The 17690-nt window shown below is 38.6% G+C and overlaps 1 protein-coding gene across 1 annotated transcript in view; it reads left to right on the forward strand.

Moving 5' to 3' along the window:
- The window catches only part of LOC115220553 (spondin-1), a 37520-nt gene that overhangs the window by 19196 nt on the left and 634 nt on the right, over positions 1 to 17690 (forward strand). Inside the window, exons 5-10 of the mRNA XM_029790699.2 lie at positions 2072 to 2178; positions 3823 to 4063; positions 6637 to 7128; positions 9079 to 9249; positions 14226 to 14501; positions 15872 to 16056. Of these exons, the coding sequence (XP_029646559.2) occupies positions 2072 to 2178; positions 3823 to 4063; positions 6637 to 7128; positions 9079 to 9249; positions 14226 to 14501; positions 15872 to 16056 (1472 nt within the window). The remainder of the gene's footprint in view (positions 1 to 2071; positions 2179 to 3822; positions 4064 to 6636; positions 7129 to 9078; positions 9250 to 14225; positions 14502 to 15871; positions 16057 to 17690) is intronic.

Genomic DNA, 17690 nt, shown 5'->3' on the forward strand with positions numbered 1-17690 from the left:
AATGCTACTGTTATTTAGCCCTAGGAAACACTGTTTCCTGTTGGACTTGACACATATCCTGTGTCCTCATGTTTTCGAAGTGGAGATAAGCACCTCCACCCAGCAAAGCCAGCATCCAGAGACTAGTTTCAGAGTCATTGCTCATCATCAGTCTGAAGTAGCATGGCTTTGTTGGGTGGAAGTGCTTGTCTCCACTTTGAAAACACGAGGACACAGGAAATGTGTCAAGTCCAACATGAAACGATGTTTCCTAAGACTAAATAACAGTAGCATTCTTCCCTTTCCTGGGACTGCCACATTAAGTTGGCAACATAACATCCCCTTATCGTGCTGCTACTGCATAAATCTCTCTGAGAGATTTAGAAATGTAATATTTCTAAGTATCTTCTATCATAGCCTTGGACCAGCCAGTTCCTTGTTAGTGGATTTGGTTCACAGAAACAGAAAAATCCTATTGTAAATGTGTGAGTGTGTGTGTATGTGTGTGTGTTTGTGTGTGTTTATCTTGACATCAAATGGTAGTCGTATATGAACTTCACCTTCATACAAGTGATATTTCTTTCCCCAATATTCCATAAAAACCATTTCTGGCCATGGGGAAATATTACTTTGTTTGGAAATAGGTGAGGATTGGTGACAGGAAGGGCACCCAGCTGTAGAAAATCTACCTCAACAAACTATGTCTAACCCATGCAAGCATGGAGAGGAAGGGGCAAGATTAGGTCCCAAGATGCTGGGCTTCCCAGATAAAATGACAAAAGATAGGTGAGGTAAGGAAAATAGAAAGAAATGAGGATGCATTATGGATTGAAGAAATGTGTAAAGCACGGGTGAACTGAGGGTAGAGTAATTATCTGAGATAAACTAGTGATGAATTGTGGGTAGGGGAACGAGGTAAAGTTTGTGAATTGTGGGTAGAGAAATTAGGTATGTAAAGATGGATTGTAGGAAGAGAAATAAAAAAAATTGCAATGAATTATGGGTAGACAAAGTAAAATGTAAGTGAATTGTGGGTAAAGAAACAAGGTCAAACAAAAGTAGATTGTGGAAGGAGGAATGAGGTGAAATAATAGAGAATTATGTGTAGGGAAATGAGGTAAAAGGAGATAAATTGTGGGAAGAGAAACAAGGTAGAATAACAATGAATTGTGGGTAGAGAGATATGGTAGAACAGCAGTGGATTGTGGGTAGACAAGACACTAGTTAAGATTATGTATTGAACTGAGAGAAATGTGGTGCATTGTGAGTAGGGGTTTATGGTAAACCAGTAAAGGGTTGTTGATAATGTGACGGTGGTAGAAGTGAATGTGTTGGACATTATTCTAAAAGTAAATTTGGACATAAAAATTAAAAATAATAATAATAAGTAGGTGTAAACACATGAACAAAATAAAAATAAACAAAAACAAAAACAAATTACACGAACATATATAAACAGGAGATACAAATATTACAGGTACTTCCCCCCCACACATACACTAACTAAACATAGACACACATAGAGGTATACGCATGCGCAAATGAAGACACATACAATAGAAATACAAAATACAAAATGGCTGACCGTTAGTAAGGAGAGACACACAAATAAGAAAGAAGAAAGCGAAGGATCACTGATGCGGTCACAGGAGTGTGACAAAAGAACTCTGGCCGAAATAAGATTAAGATTAATGTAAAAAATAAATAACACTGAAGCAAAGTAACACCAAATATATAGTGCGTGTGTTTTTATTGGCTAAACTGGCAAAATGACCATTCCGAAATACAATATCTGTTTCAACACACGATTTCACATCAAAAATCTTGCAAAACAAATATATAAAAGTAAAAATTTGGACATTGTTTTTGTAAAATTGCATGTTTACATAGCAGTAGATTTTTGAGTATATAAACATACATAAATATATATGTGTGTATGTATTTGTTTATATAAACACACACACACACACACACACACACACACACACACACACATCACACACACACATCATCACATATATATGCATTCGTGTATTAACTATGTGTGCGGGAGCAAGCTGTTTTTCTCACCTGATTTCTGTTCTGTTGGTAGGTGTGAGCTCATTAAACCTCTGTCAGAAGAACTGCACCTGGGCTGATAACTTGGAAGTAAATCTATATCCTTGGGATGCTGGAACAGATGATGGTCCCAGCTATATGGTAAGCTGATTATCATTATTATTATCATTATTATTATTATTATTATTATTATTATTATTGTTATTATTATTAAGGCAGCAAGCTGGCAGAATCATTAGTGCAATGGGCGAAATGCTTAGCGGTATTTCGCCCATTGCTGTGTTCTGAGGTTCAAATTTCACTGAGGTCAACTTTGCCTTTCATTCTTTTGGGATCGATAAATTAAGTACCAGTTGTATACTGGGCTCAATATAATCAACTATACTCCTCTCCCAAAATTTCAGGCCTTTTTATTATTATTATTATTTTTATTATTATTATTATTGAGTGAGAGAGCAGTTCATGCCATCAAAGTGACACTGGGGTAAAATATACGAAGCCCAATATACCCATCATGACTACCCGTCTGATAAAGGTACACCAGGCACATGCATCACAACCATATGTGCGCGACATGGTGATCTCATATCGAGATAAACAGCACATGACCTTGCAGGTGGGGCCCAGTTAGAATTTTCTTCAGGTTGAGTAGCCCATCCCGCTCAAACGGTCCCTGAATAAGGGTTGCTTAAGGATGTTGAAAGAACCACCCATGTTTCCAGAGGTGAACTATTCAAACCCCAAAGAATCCCTCTCAACACATGGCTATGATGCTCCCCCACTACTTCTGCTCGTGATCAGAGATGCACATATCGTCAGCCACTAAGGGACATGCTCAACTGGTTAAGGTCAAATAACTGACAAGCAAATCTGTGGTATTGAGCAGAATATTTGCTGTAGCCCATCTTTTATACTAAGACGAAACAATGTACATGATAACACTTCCAATCAGTTAAGATCAGAAGCCATGAGAGCCACTGCCTGGTACTGCATCAGGGCATTTATTATTATTATTATTATTATTATTATTTTCTAATTTCGGCACAAGGCTAAGAATTTTCATGGGAGAGAAGGTAGTTGTTGACATTGCCCCCCAGTAATTGACCGGTTAATTATTTTATTGACCAACAAAATGCAGGGGTTGATGCCATCAACTAACTCCCAGCCCCCTACCAACCCACCCCCACGAAATTGCTGACCTTGTGCCTACATCAGAAAATGTTGTTGTTGTTGTCATCAATGGTGGTGAACTGATAGAATTATTGGAGCATCGAAGAAAATGTTTTGCAGCATTTGCTCTGGAGCTTTACATTCTGAGTTCAAATCCCACCAAGGTTGACTTTTCCTTCTGTCTCTCTCTCTCTCCACCACACTCCATTTTCTCTCTCTTTTTCTCTCTCCCCTCTCTCCTTCTCTCTCTCACCCTCTCTTCATTAATTTATCACTCTCTTTCTCTCTCTCTCTCTCTCTCTGACTCTTTCTCTTTTTCTTTTTATCTCTCTCCCCTCTCTCTTTTCTCTCTCTTTCTTCATTAATTTATCAACCTCTCTCCCTCCCTCTTCATATCTTCCTTAATTTATCTCTCTATCTCTCTGACTCTTTCCCTCTCTTTTTATCTCTCTCCTCTCTTTCTCCTTCTCTCTCCTTCTCTCTCCTCTCTCTCTCTTTCTCTCTCCCTTCTCTCTCTCTCTTTCTTCATTAATTCATCCACCTCTCTCTCTCCCCCCTCTTTTCATATCTTCATTAATCTATCAACCTCTCTCTCTCTCTCTCTCCCCTCTACAGGGACCCAAATCAGCAAGTGACCCACAACAAAGGATCCATCGGATCACAAACCGTTACCCAAACACTCCGTCGTCTCCGTTCTACGGTCCGAACAAGATTGCTCCGATGGCTCGTCTCATCATCAGCAAAGAGAAGGAAAAGTGCGGGGGGAAACACACGTTGAATGAAGGAGAGAGTTCCCGGACGACTGAGGAACTGGTGGATCTCATGAAGAAGAAGATGGAGATGAAGAAGAAACTAGGTGTGTACTGGTAGTGGTGGTGGTGGTGGTGGTGGTGGTGGTGACAGCAGCGGCACTGGTGGCGGTGGCAGGGGGGAGCATTGAGGGTGGCAGTGGCAGAGGTGGTGGTCGTCATTGTGGTAGTGACAGCATAGGTGGGGGTGGTGACAGGGAGATGCATTAGTGGTGACAGTGGCAGAGGTGGTGATGGAAGTGGTGATGGTGGTGGTGGTGGTGGTGGTGGTGGTGGTGGTGGTGGTGGTGGCGACAGTGGCATTGGTGATGGTGGCAGGGAGGGAGCATTGGTGGAAGTGGTGGCGGTGGTGGCTGTGGCGGTGGCAGGGGGGAGTAATTGGTTGCAGCGGTGATGGTGGTGGTGGTGGTGTTGGTGGTGAGGGTAATAGTACTAGTGGTGATGGTGGTGGTGGTGGTGGTTGTGGTGGGAGGTGGGATGAAGGTAGTAGTAGTAGTTGTGGTGTGTAAAGGATGTCTGTATTTGTTTATGTTATGAGTACAGTGAACATAAGAATATATACATCCCTGTGTTCTCTATATGTTCATGTAAATATATGTATGTGTGTGTGCGTATGTGTATGTATGTATTATGTGTGTGTATGTATTATGTGTGTGTATGTATGTGTGTATGTGTGTATGCATGTATGTGTGTATGTATGTATGTATGCATGCATGTATGTATGCATGTATGTATGTATGGGTGTATGTATTATGTATGTGTGTGTATGTATGTATGTGTGTATGTGTATATGTATGGGTGTATGTGTGTATATTTGTGTGTATGTATGTATGTGTGTATGCATGTATGTGTGTATGTATGTATGTATGCATGCATGTATGTATGCATGTATGTATGTATGGGTGTATGTATTATGTATGTGTGTGTATGTATGTATGTGTGTATGTGTATATGTATGGGTGTATGTGTGTATATTTGTGTGTATGTATGTATGTGTGTATGCATGTATGTGTGTATGTATGTATGTATGCATGCATGTATGTATGCATGTATGTATGTATGGGTGTATGTATTATGTATGTGTGTGTATGTATGTATGTGTGTATGTATGTATGTATGGGTGTATGTGTGTATATTTGTGTGTATGTATGTATGTGTGTATGTATGTATGGGTGTATGTATGTATTATGTATGTGTGTATGTGTGTCTATGTATGTGTGTGTATGTATGTGTGTGTGTATGTATGTATATATGTATGTATGTATGTATGTATGTATGTGTTTATGTATAGGCACAGAGACTTAATTTGTGTGTACAAACGAAGGAAAATATTCCTTACAACATGCTGTTAAAGTTTAAGCATGCAATGAGTCTCAATTGGTGATCCAATCAGTTGTTACTCAAAGTCACACATAATCAGACAATATTTAGTGAATAACGGCTGGTCATGTTACTCCCCAGTAGCCATGCCAATTCTTATTGGCCAGAATGGGTCACACGTTTGAAAATGTTGCAAGCAGAAAATACCTGGGCTGCTATGATATAAGAGAGGCTAACTAGTTTCAGTATGTGATCTTGGATAGGAACTACTCTGAAATTTACTTCAGTAGATTTGGGGTTGTACAGAGACGATGGGTTAGTCATATTCACAAATGCCAACTGACAAGCATTCTTCATGTTAAGGAAAAATGTCATCAAAACATTCAGTATTTTCATATCTAAAATATCAATAGCTACAAATTTACTTACAGTTAACTTCCTTGATTTTATTCTAATCACTAACTAGCATTAACCATTTAATAAATTGAATGGAAATCGTATATCAACACAAACCTATGCCACCCAACTATTTAAAAAACACTTTTTGATGACATCAGTAGAGGTATTTCTGATTTGTCCTCATGTAAAGAGATGTATAATAAAGCAGCTGCTTACTACAATATCTTATTAGCCAGTGGATTTAAATATAGAATTAAGCAGGCTCTTAATCCTTACTTTCCAAAAATGGTAAATGACACCAACTACTTTAAAAAAATCTAATCAAGAATATTGGTCAAAGGATGTCTAGTTTGTTCTTATGGAAGGAGATATTTGATAAAACATCTCCTTACTACAATAATGTCTTATTAATCAGTAAATTTTAGAATAAAATTCCCTACCATCTTAAATACTTCCCTTGCCAAACTAATAAAAGATACCAAAACATTCTATGGTTACCGTTTCCTTTCCCACTTAATGTCAACTCTAATGTTGCCAAACAAGAAATAATTTTCCATTTTTTCTCTTAAAATTCAGAGTCATACTCATAGGCATGGATGTGTGGTGAGACATTTGCTTCCCAACCACAGAGTTCCTGGTTCAGTCCCACTGCATGGCACCTACTATAACCTCAGGTTGGCCAAAGCCTTGTGATTGAATTTGTTCCTGGCATTAAAAAAAAATACTGGGATCAATTTGACTAAAATTCTTCAAGATGATGCCCCAGCATGGCCACAGTCTAATGACTGAAACAATTAAAGAACAAAAAAGTTAAAAGAACTTGACTTATGTATTTTTATGCTTTTTATCTTTTTGAATTGTTTTTTTTTTACTTTTTATGCCTTGTTTGATTTTTTACCAGAAATGGAAAAATGTGCCGCCAACGAATGGAGTGAATGGACGGCGTGTTCAGCGAGTTGTGGAATGGGTTCACATCAACGGAGACGTACTCTGAAGATGGCACATGTGTTGCCATCAATGTGTAAAACAAAGTTGATTGAAACCAAGAAATGTTTCGAACTCGCCAATGGCTGCGACACTGGAATGGATAAAAAGAATGGTTTGAAATCTCCGAAGAAGAATAAAAAGCAGAATCTACGTCCTGGTAAAAAGTTGCCATTGAATTATGAATTCAGACACCAACAGAAGATGGATTTCAAGGACAAGTGTGCTGTGACACCTTGGTCACCATGGTCACCATGTAGCGTGACATGTGGCAGTGGAATGAGGGAGAGGTGGAGAATATTCACATCAGTGGATGCCACACCAGAAAGATGCCGTGTACGGAGGATGGAGAGAGATTTCTGTCGAATACTTGACTGTCGGAAGGCTGAAATGATGAAAAACTGGACTTGTAAGCCAACCACGTTCCTTTCTCATTTTTCCTTATCCTTTATTTATTTTACTGTGTCCAACCCATGCTAGAGTGGAAAACAGACGTTAAATGATGATGATAATGGTGATGATGTGCTGCTGTAATTTTGTGATGGAGGCATATGCTATAACTTTCTTAAATGAACTTTAAATGAACTTAAAAGGCAAATTCACTGCAGTTATTAAGGAGAAAAATTCTCTTTCATGGTAAAAATGTGTAAGAACACCATATCTGTCCAGTGTCGCCCCCTGTTGGATTCCCAGACATCAAAATCTCTAGCTGTTTAACCATTATCAGTATGAAATACCTAAGAGAGACAACTCTGGGTGGAACTTATCAAAGCCATGGCTTTAACTACAATACAGTCAACAACATTGACTGATTTATTATGGTTCTTTCTTAAATGTTTTTTTTTACAATCTTGCAGTGGGTTTGATGAGTGTACAAAGTTAGAGATACCAGCATTTACTCTTCCAACTGTTTGGATGTGAGGTACATTTCTGTGTATCATACCATGTGTTACTGGAATAAACCCTTGGGTTTAATGGGTGCATAGTTAACCCAGCACCAGGGTTGATCAACACCCACCTTGCACTCCCAGCAGTGACAAACTATACATCTGCTCTCATTGCCCAGTCATCATGTAGCATTCTCTCTCTTTTCTTCCACCATGAGAACATGTGTGTGTGCACCTGCATGCATGCACGTGTGCATATGTGTGCATGTGAGGGTGTGCATGCATATATATATCTATATATCATATGTATGTATCATATTAGGAAGTGGGTGTTCCAGAGTTGTGGCAAATGCATTTATGGACAACAGAAATTCTTTATGCTGAAGAAAGATTCTGGTTAATTGATGTCAACCAGTAAGACATCTGTTAGTCAAGCAATATACAAATGTCAACATTTGTATATCCATACAACCCACACATGTAAAAACAGATGTAAACACCTTATTTCAAAATGCATTTCATGTCATATTTATATACTCACAACACACACACACACACACACAACACACACACACACACACACACACACACACACATACACATACATACACACACACACACATGCAGATAGGCTGACTCAATGAAACACTCACAAATACACATACAACATGCATACACTCATTGAGTCGCATATACACACACATGAGAATATATCAATGTACACTGATGTATACATATACATACACACATACATACGCATAGATACAATACACATCATATATACACATACATATGTATGTACATATACAGATACATACTTTTATACTTATATAAATGCACATACACATGCACATATACTGATAAACATATACATACATTCATACATATATGTAAACAAACTTACACACAGTAACAACACATGCACATAGATATACTTAGTGCACAGGCATATACATACATTCACACATGAATATACACACACATACATATACACATGCATGCATACGTGCTTCCATACATACCTACAGCAATACACATATGTATACATAAACACATACATGTATACTTAATTACATACATACACAACACACACACACACACACACAAGCACACGTACATGCATACACACACAACACACACACTTACATAAACACATACATATACAACACACGCACTCACATACACACATGCACAAATATATATGCAACACACAAGCAGACATACATGCATAGACAAATGCATACATACGCAACATACATGCATATATACAGGCATACACATGTACGTTCATACCCACCACACACATACACACACATACTTAAACACATATATACCACACACTCACACACACACACACACACAACACACACACACACACACACACACACACACAACCATACATATAAACAGAGCAACATATGGACAGAGTTCCACTGTAAATGCCATCTCTATATATTTCTCTCCCCTCACAGCTGTGTGCTCCCAGCCCCCAGAAGATGGTCCCTGCAGGGGGTCGTTCCCACGGTGGTACTATGACCCAAACATGCGGAAGTGTATCCAGTTTAATTACGGTGGTTGCCGTGGTAACGAAAACAGATTCCAGTCTGAAGAAGCCTGTGTGAAATCTTGCATAGAACGCATGAGTGAGTATACATACATATATATATATATAAAAATAAGGGTGTCTGAGAGACACCACCATGCCGAAATAGCAGTCAAATCCCTGACTCTAAAAACCACGTTAAATGTTCATATCGCACCATGAGTTAAGACAGAGGGACGAAATAGACCAGCAAAAAGATATTACTGGATAATTCAAGATCCTGGATTTCTAGCTTTGCTTTAAATAAGCTTTGCCGTCATCAGTTGAATATATCAGAACACATAAATACAAATATATATATGCAGAACAAACGTTATACTTACATATACGAACGTCCATACATACACATATATGCACATATGTACAAGGCCAGTTTAAATTGCCCGCCAAACACCTCATAAGCACGATATGGTCAAAATAAACAGCGCAGTGAATATAGTGACGACCACGTTTTGACCATATATATATATATATAAATATATATATATACATACATGCACGTTTATATTAATCTCTGTGGTGTTGTGTTGTGGCTTTCATTCATTTCTCTTGAATTATAAATATTTTTTTATTTCAGTTTCCCTCAGGTCACATTTATATATATATACATATATATATACATATATATATACATATATATATATATATATATATATATATATATATATATATATATATTATATATATATATATATATATATTATATATATATATATATCTCTATATATAAAAGGCAAGTTGTCTGTATGTCTGTCAGGTTGTACCCTCACCCTGACCACGGCTTTCAACCGATTCTGTTGAAACTTGACACACACATAGCCCAATGTCATAATTCAAACCTAAGGCAACGAAAATTTTGAAAAGTTCCCCCAGTTCTGAAAAAAATTGATAAATTCGACATGGGGTCTAGAATCTAAGCTTATCATATGCAACACATTTCCCATTGTAATTTTCGCAACATGCAATCGATTTTCACCAAACTCATGGTGAAGCTTAATGTTACCCTAAGGAACTTAATTCTGTCGTTAGTTTTCCATGCAATACCTTACCATCAGAAAAAATCGATAAAATCATGCCATTTTGGGAAATCGAGTTCAAATTCAAGATGACATATTTTCGACAATATCTTTAACAAATTGGCAGGAATTTTTTTTGAAATTCACAGCGAGCATCATGTCTGCTCCAAGGAGCTATATGGCTTTTTTGATTCCAATAGGATACGTTATTACTGGAAAAAACCGCAGAACTGGGTTGAGTGTGCTAAACAAAACCAGAAAATGCACTTTGAATGTCATAGATTTTCTTCATGCCTTGAATGCCTTAATGCCTTTTAGGCTTCATTTTACAAAATAACGGTTCAATGAGTACAAAAAAGGGTAAAAAGATAAAGGGCATTGCTTATCGACAAAGTTTCTTACATACCTGGGCAACGCCGGGCTATGCTGCTAGTATATATATATATATATATATATATATATATTATTATTATTATTATCATTATTATTATTATTGTCCTTTTATTATTATTATTATTATTATTACAATAAATGGCAAATGTGCGTGTTTATGAATTTGTTACTTTAACTGCTCCAAAACTATCCAACAGACTTTAATGAAACTTGACATGTGTAGGGGGAGGGCTTATGCCCGTGCGGTCACTTGTGCACTTGGAATTTCGTCATTGGTTTTTTGGTTCAATCCCACTGCATGTCACTTTGCACAAGTGTCTTCTACTACTGCTCTGGGCCAACGAAAGCCTTGTAAGTGGATTTGGCTGTCAGAAACTGATGGTAGCTTATTGTGCTATAGATAGAGATAGATGGAGAGACAGAGGGGACAAAGATAGGACGATGGCTTAATCTGTCACCCAGTTTAATCTGTTACTTGATTACCTGTAGTTGAGTCTACTCTGTTGCAAGTACCTGGGAAAAGACGAAATTCCATCTTCCTTACGTTTATCCAATATCATTTGTTTTAGAAGCTACCTGACTGTAATCAGGTCCACTGATGAGATCCCCTCACAAAGAAGATTAGGTCATTTTTCTTTATCAGGTAGCAGATCCTTGACATGGATAGAACCGTATCTCAAAGACTTTCCCTTCCATTCAGGACTTGAAAATATTTCAGTCCCCAACAAATACTGAGAACATGTTTGGCATTACAGGGGCCAGTAGGCAGAAGGCCATAAGGTTGGTTCTGGAGGCAGACAGCAGAGGGTGCTTCAAGGTGGCTGTGGATCAATATATATGAGCCCTGGACGGAGCAATGCTTCCAGGGGTAGTGCTAACTGGACACAAGCTAGGACATGATCAAACCTGGTTGGGTTGCCAGAGCGAAGGTGCCTGATGTTGAAAGATCTGAAACCCCTAATGACCCCAGGAAACATCATTGATGAGGCATCCAGGTACATCACAGGGTGATGTATAAAAAAAACAATAGAGTCCTACTCCCACTTTTGGGGCCATACTGCTGCTATAGACACAAACATCAGGGTCTGCAACCAGAGAAAGGTATTTTAGTCACAAGCAAACATGTTCCAGCTTTGGGCCCACAAGCATGTTGTCTTCTCTCTGTCATTTCTATTACTACTATAATGGCCTCTGCTCCTTCGAACCAGCTGGTCTCATACTCTCTTCCACTCAGGCCCCGTTGATCTACTCATCTCTCCAACTCTGAGTTGAAAAGCCCATTACCAACCACTTTTTTCAATCCTTCCACTACAGTCCTTCCTCCCACAGGAATCTCTTTCCTTCTGATGTCTTTCCAGCAGGTGTTGACCTGCAGCAGTTTAAATGTTGATGGCATCAACCACATGGGGTCTCTGAGAGCCTACAATGGTCATGGGCTCTTCCTCCCTGACACAGTAAGTGAAGCAGAAATGATGAGGGTGGTGGAGTGATGAGGGCAGTAATTGAGAATGAAGGTGGGGATGTAATATGATGACAAAGATGACATCATCACAGCTATCCTCCTTGACATCATCAGCATCATTACTACCACCACTACCATCACCATCATCATTACCATCAACATCATTATCATCATAACCATCATCATCATCACCATCATCATCATCAACATCAGAGCTTCACTTCAAAATATATTCTTCAAGTACACTGACAATTGTCCAGTTTGAACTATCAATCCGTTATGGGGAATTGTGAGAAGAATGCAAGTGGTCAGACATCATTGGCTTGTCCCTCCCCCCACACCAGCCACACCAGCCTCATCGCCACCACCATCAGCACCACCACCACCACCACCCACTGACCTAGATCTCTAAAGATTTTACTAGAAAAACAGGTTCCATTATTTTTGTCATTTACTCTGCAGAAACTAGAAAGTTGAATGTAAATTTGTTGAAATATCAGTCATATACGTTTGTTGTTTACTACTACTACTACTAACTACTACTACTACTACTACTACTACTACTACTACTACTACTACTGCTGCTGCTGCTGCTGCTGCTGCTGCTGCTGCTGCTGCTACTACTACTACTACTACTACTACTTATACTACTACTACCACCAATACTACTACTACTACTACTACTACTACCAATACTACTACTACTACTACTACTACCAATACTACTACTACTACAACTGTTGCTGCTAATAATAACAATAATAATAATAATAATAATCCTTTCAATCATTGGCACCAGGCCTGGAATTAGTGGGTAGAGGGATGGTCAATTACATTGACCACAGTACATCACTGGTACTCAATTTATCGACCCTGAAATGATGAAAGGTAAAGTCAACCTCAGCAGAATTTGAACTCAGAATGCTAAGATGGAGGAAATGCAGCTAAACATTTCACCCAGCATGTTAACGATTCTACCAGCTCACTGCCTCAATAATAATAATAATAATAATAATAATAATAATAATAATAATAATAATAATAGTTTCACATTTTGACACAAGGCCAGCAATTTTGAAGAAGGAGGCTAGTTGATCATATTGACCAAAGTGTTCAACTGGTACTTATTTCATTGACCCCGAAAGGTTGAGAGACAAAGTCGAGCTCAGTAGAATTTGAACTCAGAACGTAAAGATTGATGAAATGCCACCAAGCACTTCGCTCAGCATGCTAATGATTCTGCCAGCTTACCGATTTAACTCACTGCCTTAAGGATGATAATGATGGACTCCCTCATCAAAGATGACGTATGAGCGCTCAGCTGTTGCCAATTGATCTGAACAAATGATTTGTTCATGCCACACATTAGCTCTCTCTCTCTCTCTCCATCAAATCAACATTACCTGAACAGGTGTACATTGTACCATGCGTCAGGTGATTGCAAAGTGATTGCAAAGCAATGTGAGATGAAGTGTTTTGCTCAAGAACACAGCACACCACCCAGCCTAGGAATTGAAACCATGATTTAGCGATCATCAGTGCAATACCCTAACCACTAAGTCATGCATGCTCATGATGACGATGACGATGATTATAATAATAATGGTTTCAAATTTTGCCACAAGGGCAGCAATTTTGGGGGAGTAGATGAGTCGATTACATTGGCCCCCTGTATGCAACTGGTACTTATTTTATCAACCCCTGAAAGGATGAAAGGCAAAGTCGACCTCGGCAGAATTTGAACTCAGAACATAGCAACAGGCAAAATACCGCTAAGTATTTCATCTTGCAGCTAACGAGTCTGCCACCTCATTGCCTTAATAATAATAATAATAATAATAATAATAATAATAATAATAATAATAATAATAATTATGATAATAAATGGTTTCAAATTTTTGCACAAGGCCAGCGGTTTTAAGATAGCAGAGAGATTAATAAATTACATCAACCCCTGTTCTTGATTAGTATTAATTTCATGATCCCCAGAAGGATGCAGGGCAAAGTTGACCTTGGTGGGATTTGAACTCAGAATGAAGAATGCGGAAAGTATTTGGTCCAAAATGCTAACAATTCTTCTTGCCTGCTGCTTTAATTCTTGAAATATGTTCTGAATAATCGAAATATTTTGTATTGCTATTTCAGAGTTGATAATGATGATGAAGGAGAAAGATATGGCAAACGTGAAGCAACAAATGAGGAAAATGAGGAAGAAATTGAAAAAAGCTCGTCGACATCGCCATGTGAATAACCGGGTCCACTGCATGGTGACCCCATGGTCGAATTGGTCAGCTTGTTCAGCCACATGTGGTAATGGAATCACCATGAAGAGTCGAATGATCAAAGTTAAACCAATGAATGGAGGAAGGAGATGTCCGAAAAGAATGGTGAAAAAGAAGAAATGTAAACTTGCCAGATGTTGTGAGTATTTTGGTGTTATTTTGACATAGGCTGGGGTGGTGTCATGTATGGGGTGCAGTGTGGGGTGGGTGATGGAGAGGTGTGAGTTTGGTGTGCAGAGTCGTATGGATTTGTGTCATGCTATAGGCCTGAGGTCTTGTGCGGTGAGACTAGTTCTGTTTTGGCAGGACTGTGGTGTTGTCTGGTGAGACTAGAGTTGTGGCGTTGTGTTAGTTGTAAACAAATGTTGCTATTATATAAGCAGTGTCCATTGTATCTAGTCTTCTATGTAAACATGTCTGGCCATGTGGAGGATTTACTTTTGCTTGGAAACAGGTGAAGAGTTGGTGACAAGAAGGGCATCATCCAGCCACAGTAAAATCTGCTCCCATAAACTCTGCCCATCTCATGTAAGCATAGTAAATAAGGACGCTGAAAGTACCCAAAGACGATGTTACTGAGCATCCCACGGGTATGTGTAACCACGACGTAATCCTCAGGAGGAATCAGTGTAATTACAGCATATCATAAACATGTCCTTTAAACTACAGATGCATTATATGAAATGTATAATATTAACCATTTCGCATTCAGATTACTCTGCCAAATCTATGTTTATTTATTCTCATTTTGAATTAATCATACATTATCTCATAGCTTCAAGATTTCAATGATGAGTTTATCTATTGTTAGAATGACATTGTAGGATAGGTGTGAAAGGCCAGGTTTGACTAATTTTAATATGGAACAGGTAAAATATTAAAGCAAGATAGAGCCAGTTTAAATATTAAACAGTGTTTAAACTGGCCCTATCTGTGTTTAATGGTTAGAGCATTCAGCTGGTATCAGAGGGGTACAGGTTCAACTCCCTGTAGCTGCCTGCTGGCAACTTTTTTCCATCTTCTAAGGGTAAATACCCAGTCTTTCTCTGCTGTCTTCACAATTATACCACTTTCAAATTTTACTTTCTTGTTTGCAAAATACCAACACATTTGGTTCTTTCAAAGTTGGTTTATAAAATGTTCTCTCTAAAGAGTTAACATATATATCTATTTCTTTACTACCCACAAGGGGCTAAACACAGAGAGGACAGCCAAACAGATTAAGTCGATTATATCGACCCCAGTGTGTAACTGGTACTTATTTAACCGACCCCGGAAAGATGAAAGGCAAAGTCAACCTCGGCGGAATTTGAACTCAGAACCTAGCAGCAGACGAAATACTGCTAAGCATTTCGCCCAGCGTGCTAACGATTCTGCCAGCTCGCCAAGTTAACATATATATCGTCAATGTGTATATTATGCTGATGTATATATTCGGGTTTACTGAAACACAAAGTTGGTGTAAGAAGAACGGAATGTATATAATTTCTTCTATTTTGTTCTTTCCAGCAGTTGACTGTGAAATGTCTGAGTGGGGAGAGTGGAACACTTGTACTGGTGACTGTGATGCGATGGCTGGCATGCAGGTACGTAAACGAGACCGAGCTGTGAAACCAAGAAGAGGAGGCAAAAGTTGTCCATCAAAAACTGAAAAACGAAAGTGTAATGTCCTATCTTGCTCGTCTGACACATATGTAAGTATGATTTTGATACACATACACATATACATACATATATATACACAGGGTGTCCAGAAAGTTTTGCCCAATTTTTATTTTATTGTGCATTAACAGACATAATTGCTCGTATGGGAGTCATGAGAATCTACATGTGGTATTGGAGAATCCACATGTGACATTGGAGAATCCACATGTGGTATTGAGGAATCCACATGTGGTATTGGAGAATCCACTTGTGGTATTGGAGAATCCACATGTGGTATTGAAGAATCCACATGTGGTATTGGAGAATCCACTTGTGGTATTGGAGAGTCCACTTGTGGCATTGGAGAATTCACATGTGGCATTGGAGAATCCACATGTGGTATTGGAGAATCCACATGTGGCATTGGAGAAGGAAGTTAGCCTCCCAGGAGTAACTGTTTGGGCTGCGATTTCATGCAATGGGGTTATCTGCCCATTCATCTTTGATGAGCCAGTCCCTGAAGAATGGTACCTCACATGCTTCAAACCTCTTTCTTTCCTCAAATGCAACAACAAAGAGACATTCGCTTCCAACAGGAAGGGGCTCCACCCCACTCTAAGCATTGTGTTTGTGAATGGCTTGACATCAATTTTAATGGCAGATGCACTGGACAATGTGGGCCAATCGAATGGCCCGTACGTTCACCCAATTTAACCCCTATGGATTTCTTCTTGTGGGGTGTTCTTAAAGACATGGTATACTAAAAGAAACCAAAAACCATTCCTGATCCTTGGCGAGTTATTAACAAGCAATGTTAAGTGGCAAAAAATGTTACCATCTAGTAGTGTTACTACTTATATCTTGTTTAGAGATTTTAGGACTAGCTATATATATATATATATATATATATATATATATATATAGTATATACAAATATGTATATATAAAGTTGTGACGAAAGAATCAGCAAAGGTTCTCCATTACCTTCTGCCAGAGCCGTGTGGAGCTTAGGAGTTTCACTTATAAACACATACACACCACCCGGTCTGAGATTCGAACCCATGATCCATCGACCACAAGTCCACTGCTCTAACCACTAGTCCATGTGCCACTGCATGTATTGTAATGTAATGTGGTAAAAAACATATGCTGTGTGTTGTATAGTGTGATAGTAGTGATGTGTTGTATAGTGCTGAAATGCAGAAGAGAAAACAGGTTGTGTGGTGTATAAGGCAACAGTGTCAAGATGTAAGGAGGTAGAGAAAACATTTTGTATGGTGGTGTGGTATGAATGTAGCAAATATTTATTTCTTTATTGCCCACAGAGGGCTAATCATAAAGGGGACAAACAAGGACAGACAAAGTGTGTAACTGGTACTTATTTAATCGATTCCGAAAGGATGAAAGGCAAAGTCGACCACAGTGGGATTTGAACTCAGAACGTAAAGACAGACAAAATACCACTAAGCATTTTGCCCAGTGTGCTACTGATTCTGCCAGCTCACTGCCTTCTTGATTGTGTTATATTTCTTTCTTTATTGCCTACAAGGGGTTTAATGTAGAGGGGACAAACAAGGATAGACAAAGGGATTAAGTCGATTACATTGACCCCAGTGTGTAACTGGTAATTATTTAATTGACTCCGAAAGGATGAAAGGCAATGTTGACCTCGGCGGAATTTGAA

This window comes from Octopus sinensis, linkage group LG16, assembly GCF_006345805.1.
Source record: "Octopus sinensis linkage group LG16, ASM634580v1, whole genome shotgun sequence".
Classification (NCBI taxonomy): Eukaryota; Metazoa; Mollusca; class Cephalopoda; order Octopoda; family Octopodidae; genus Octopus; species Octopus sinensis.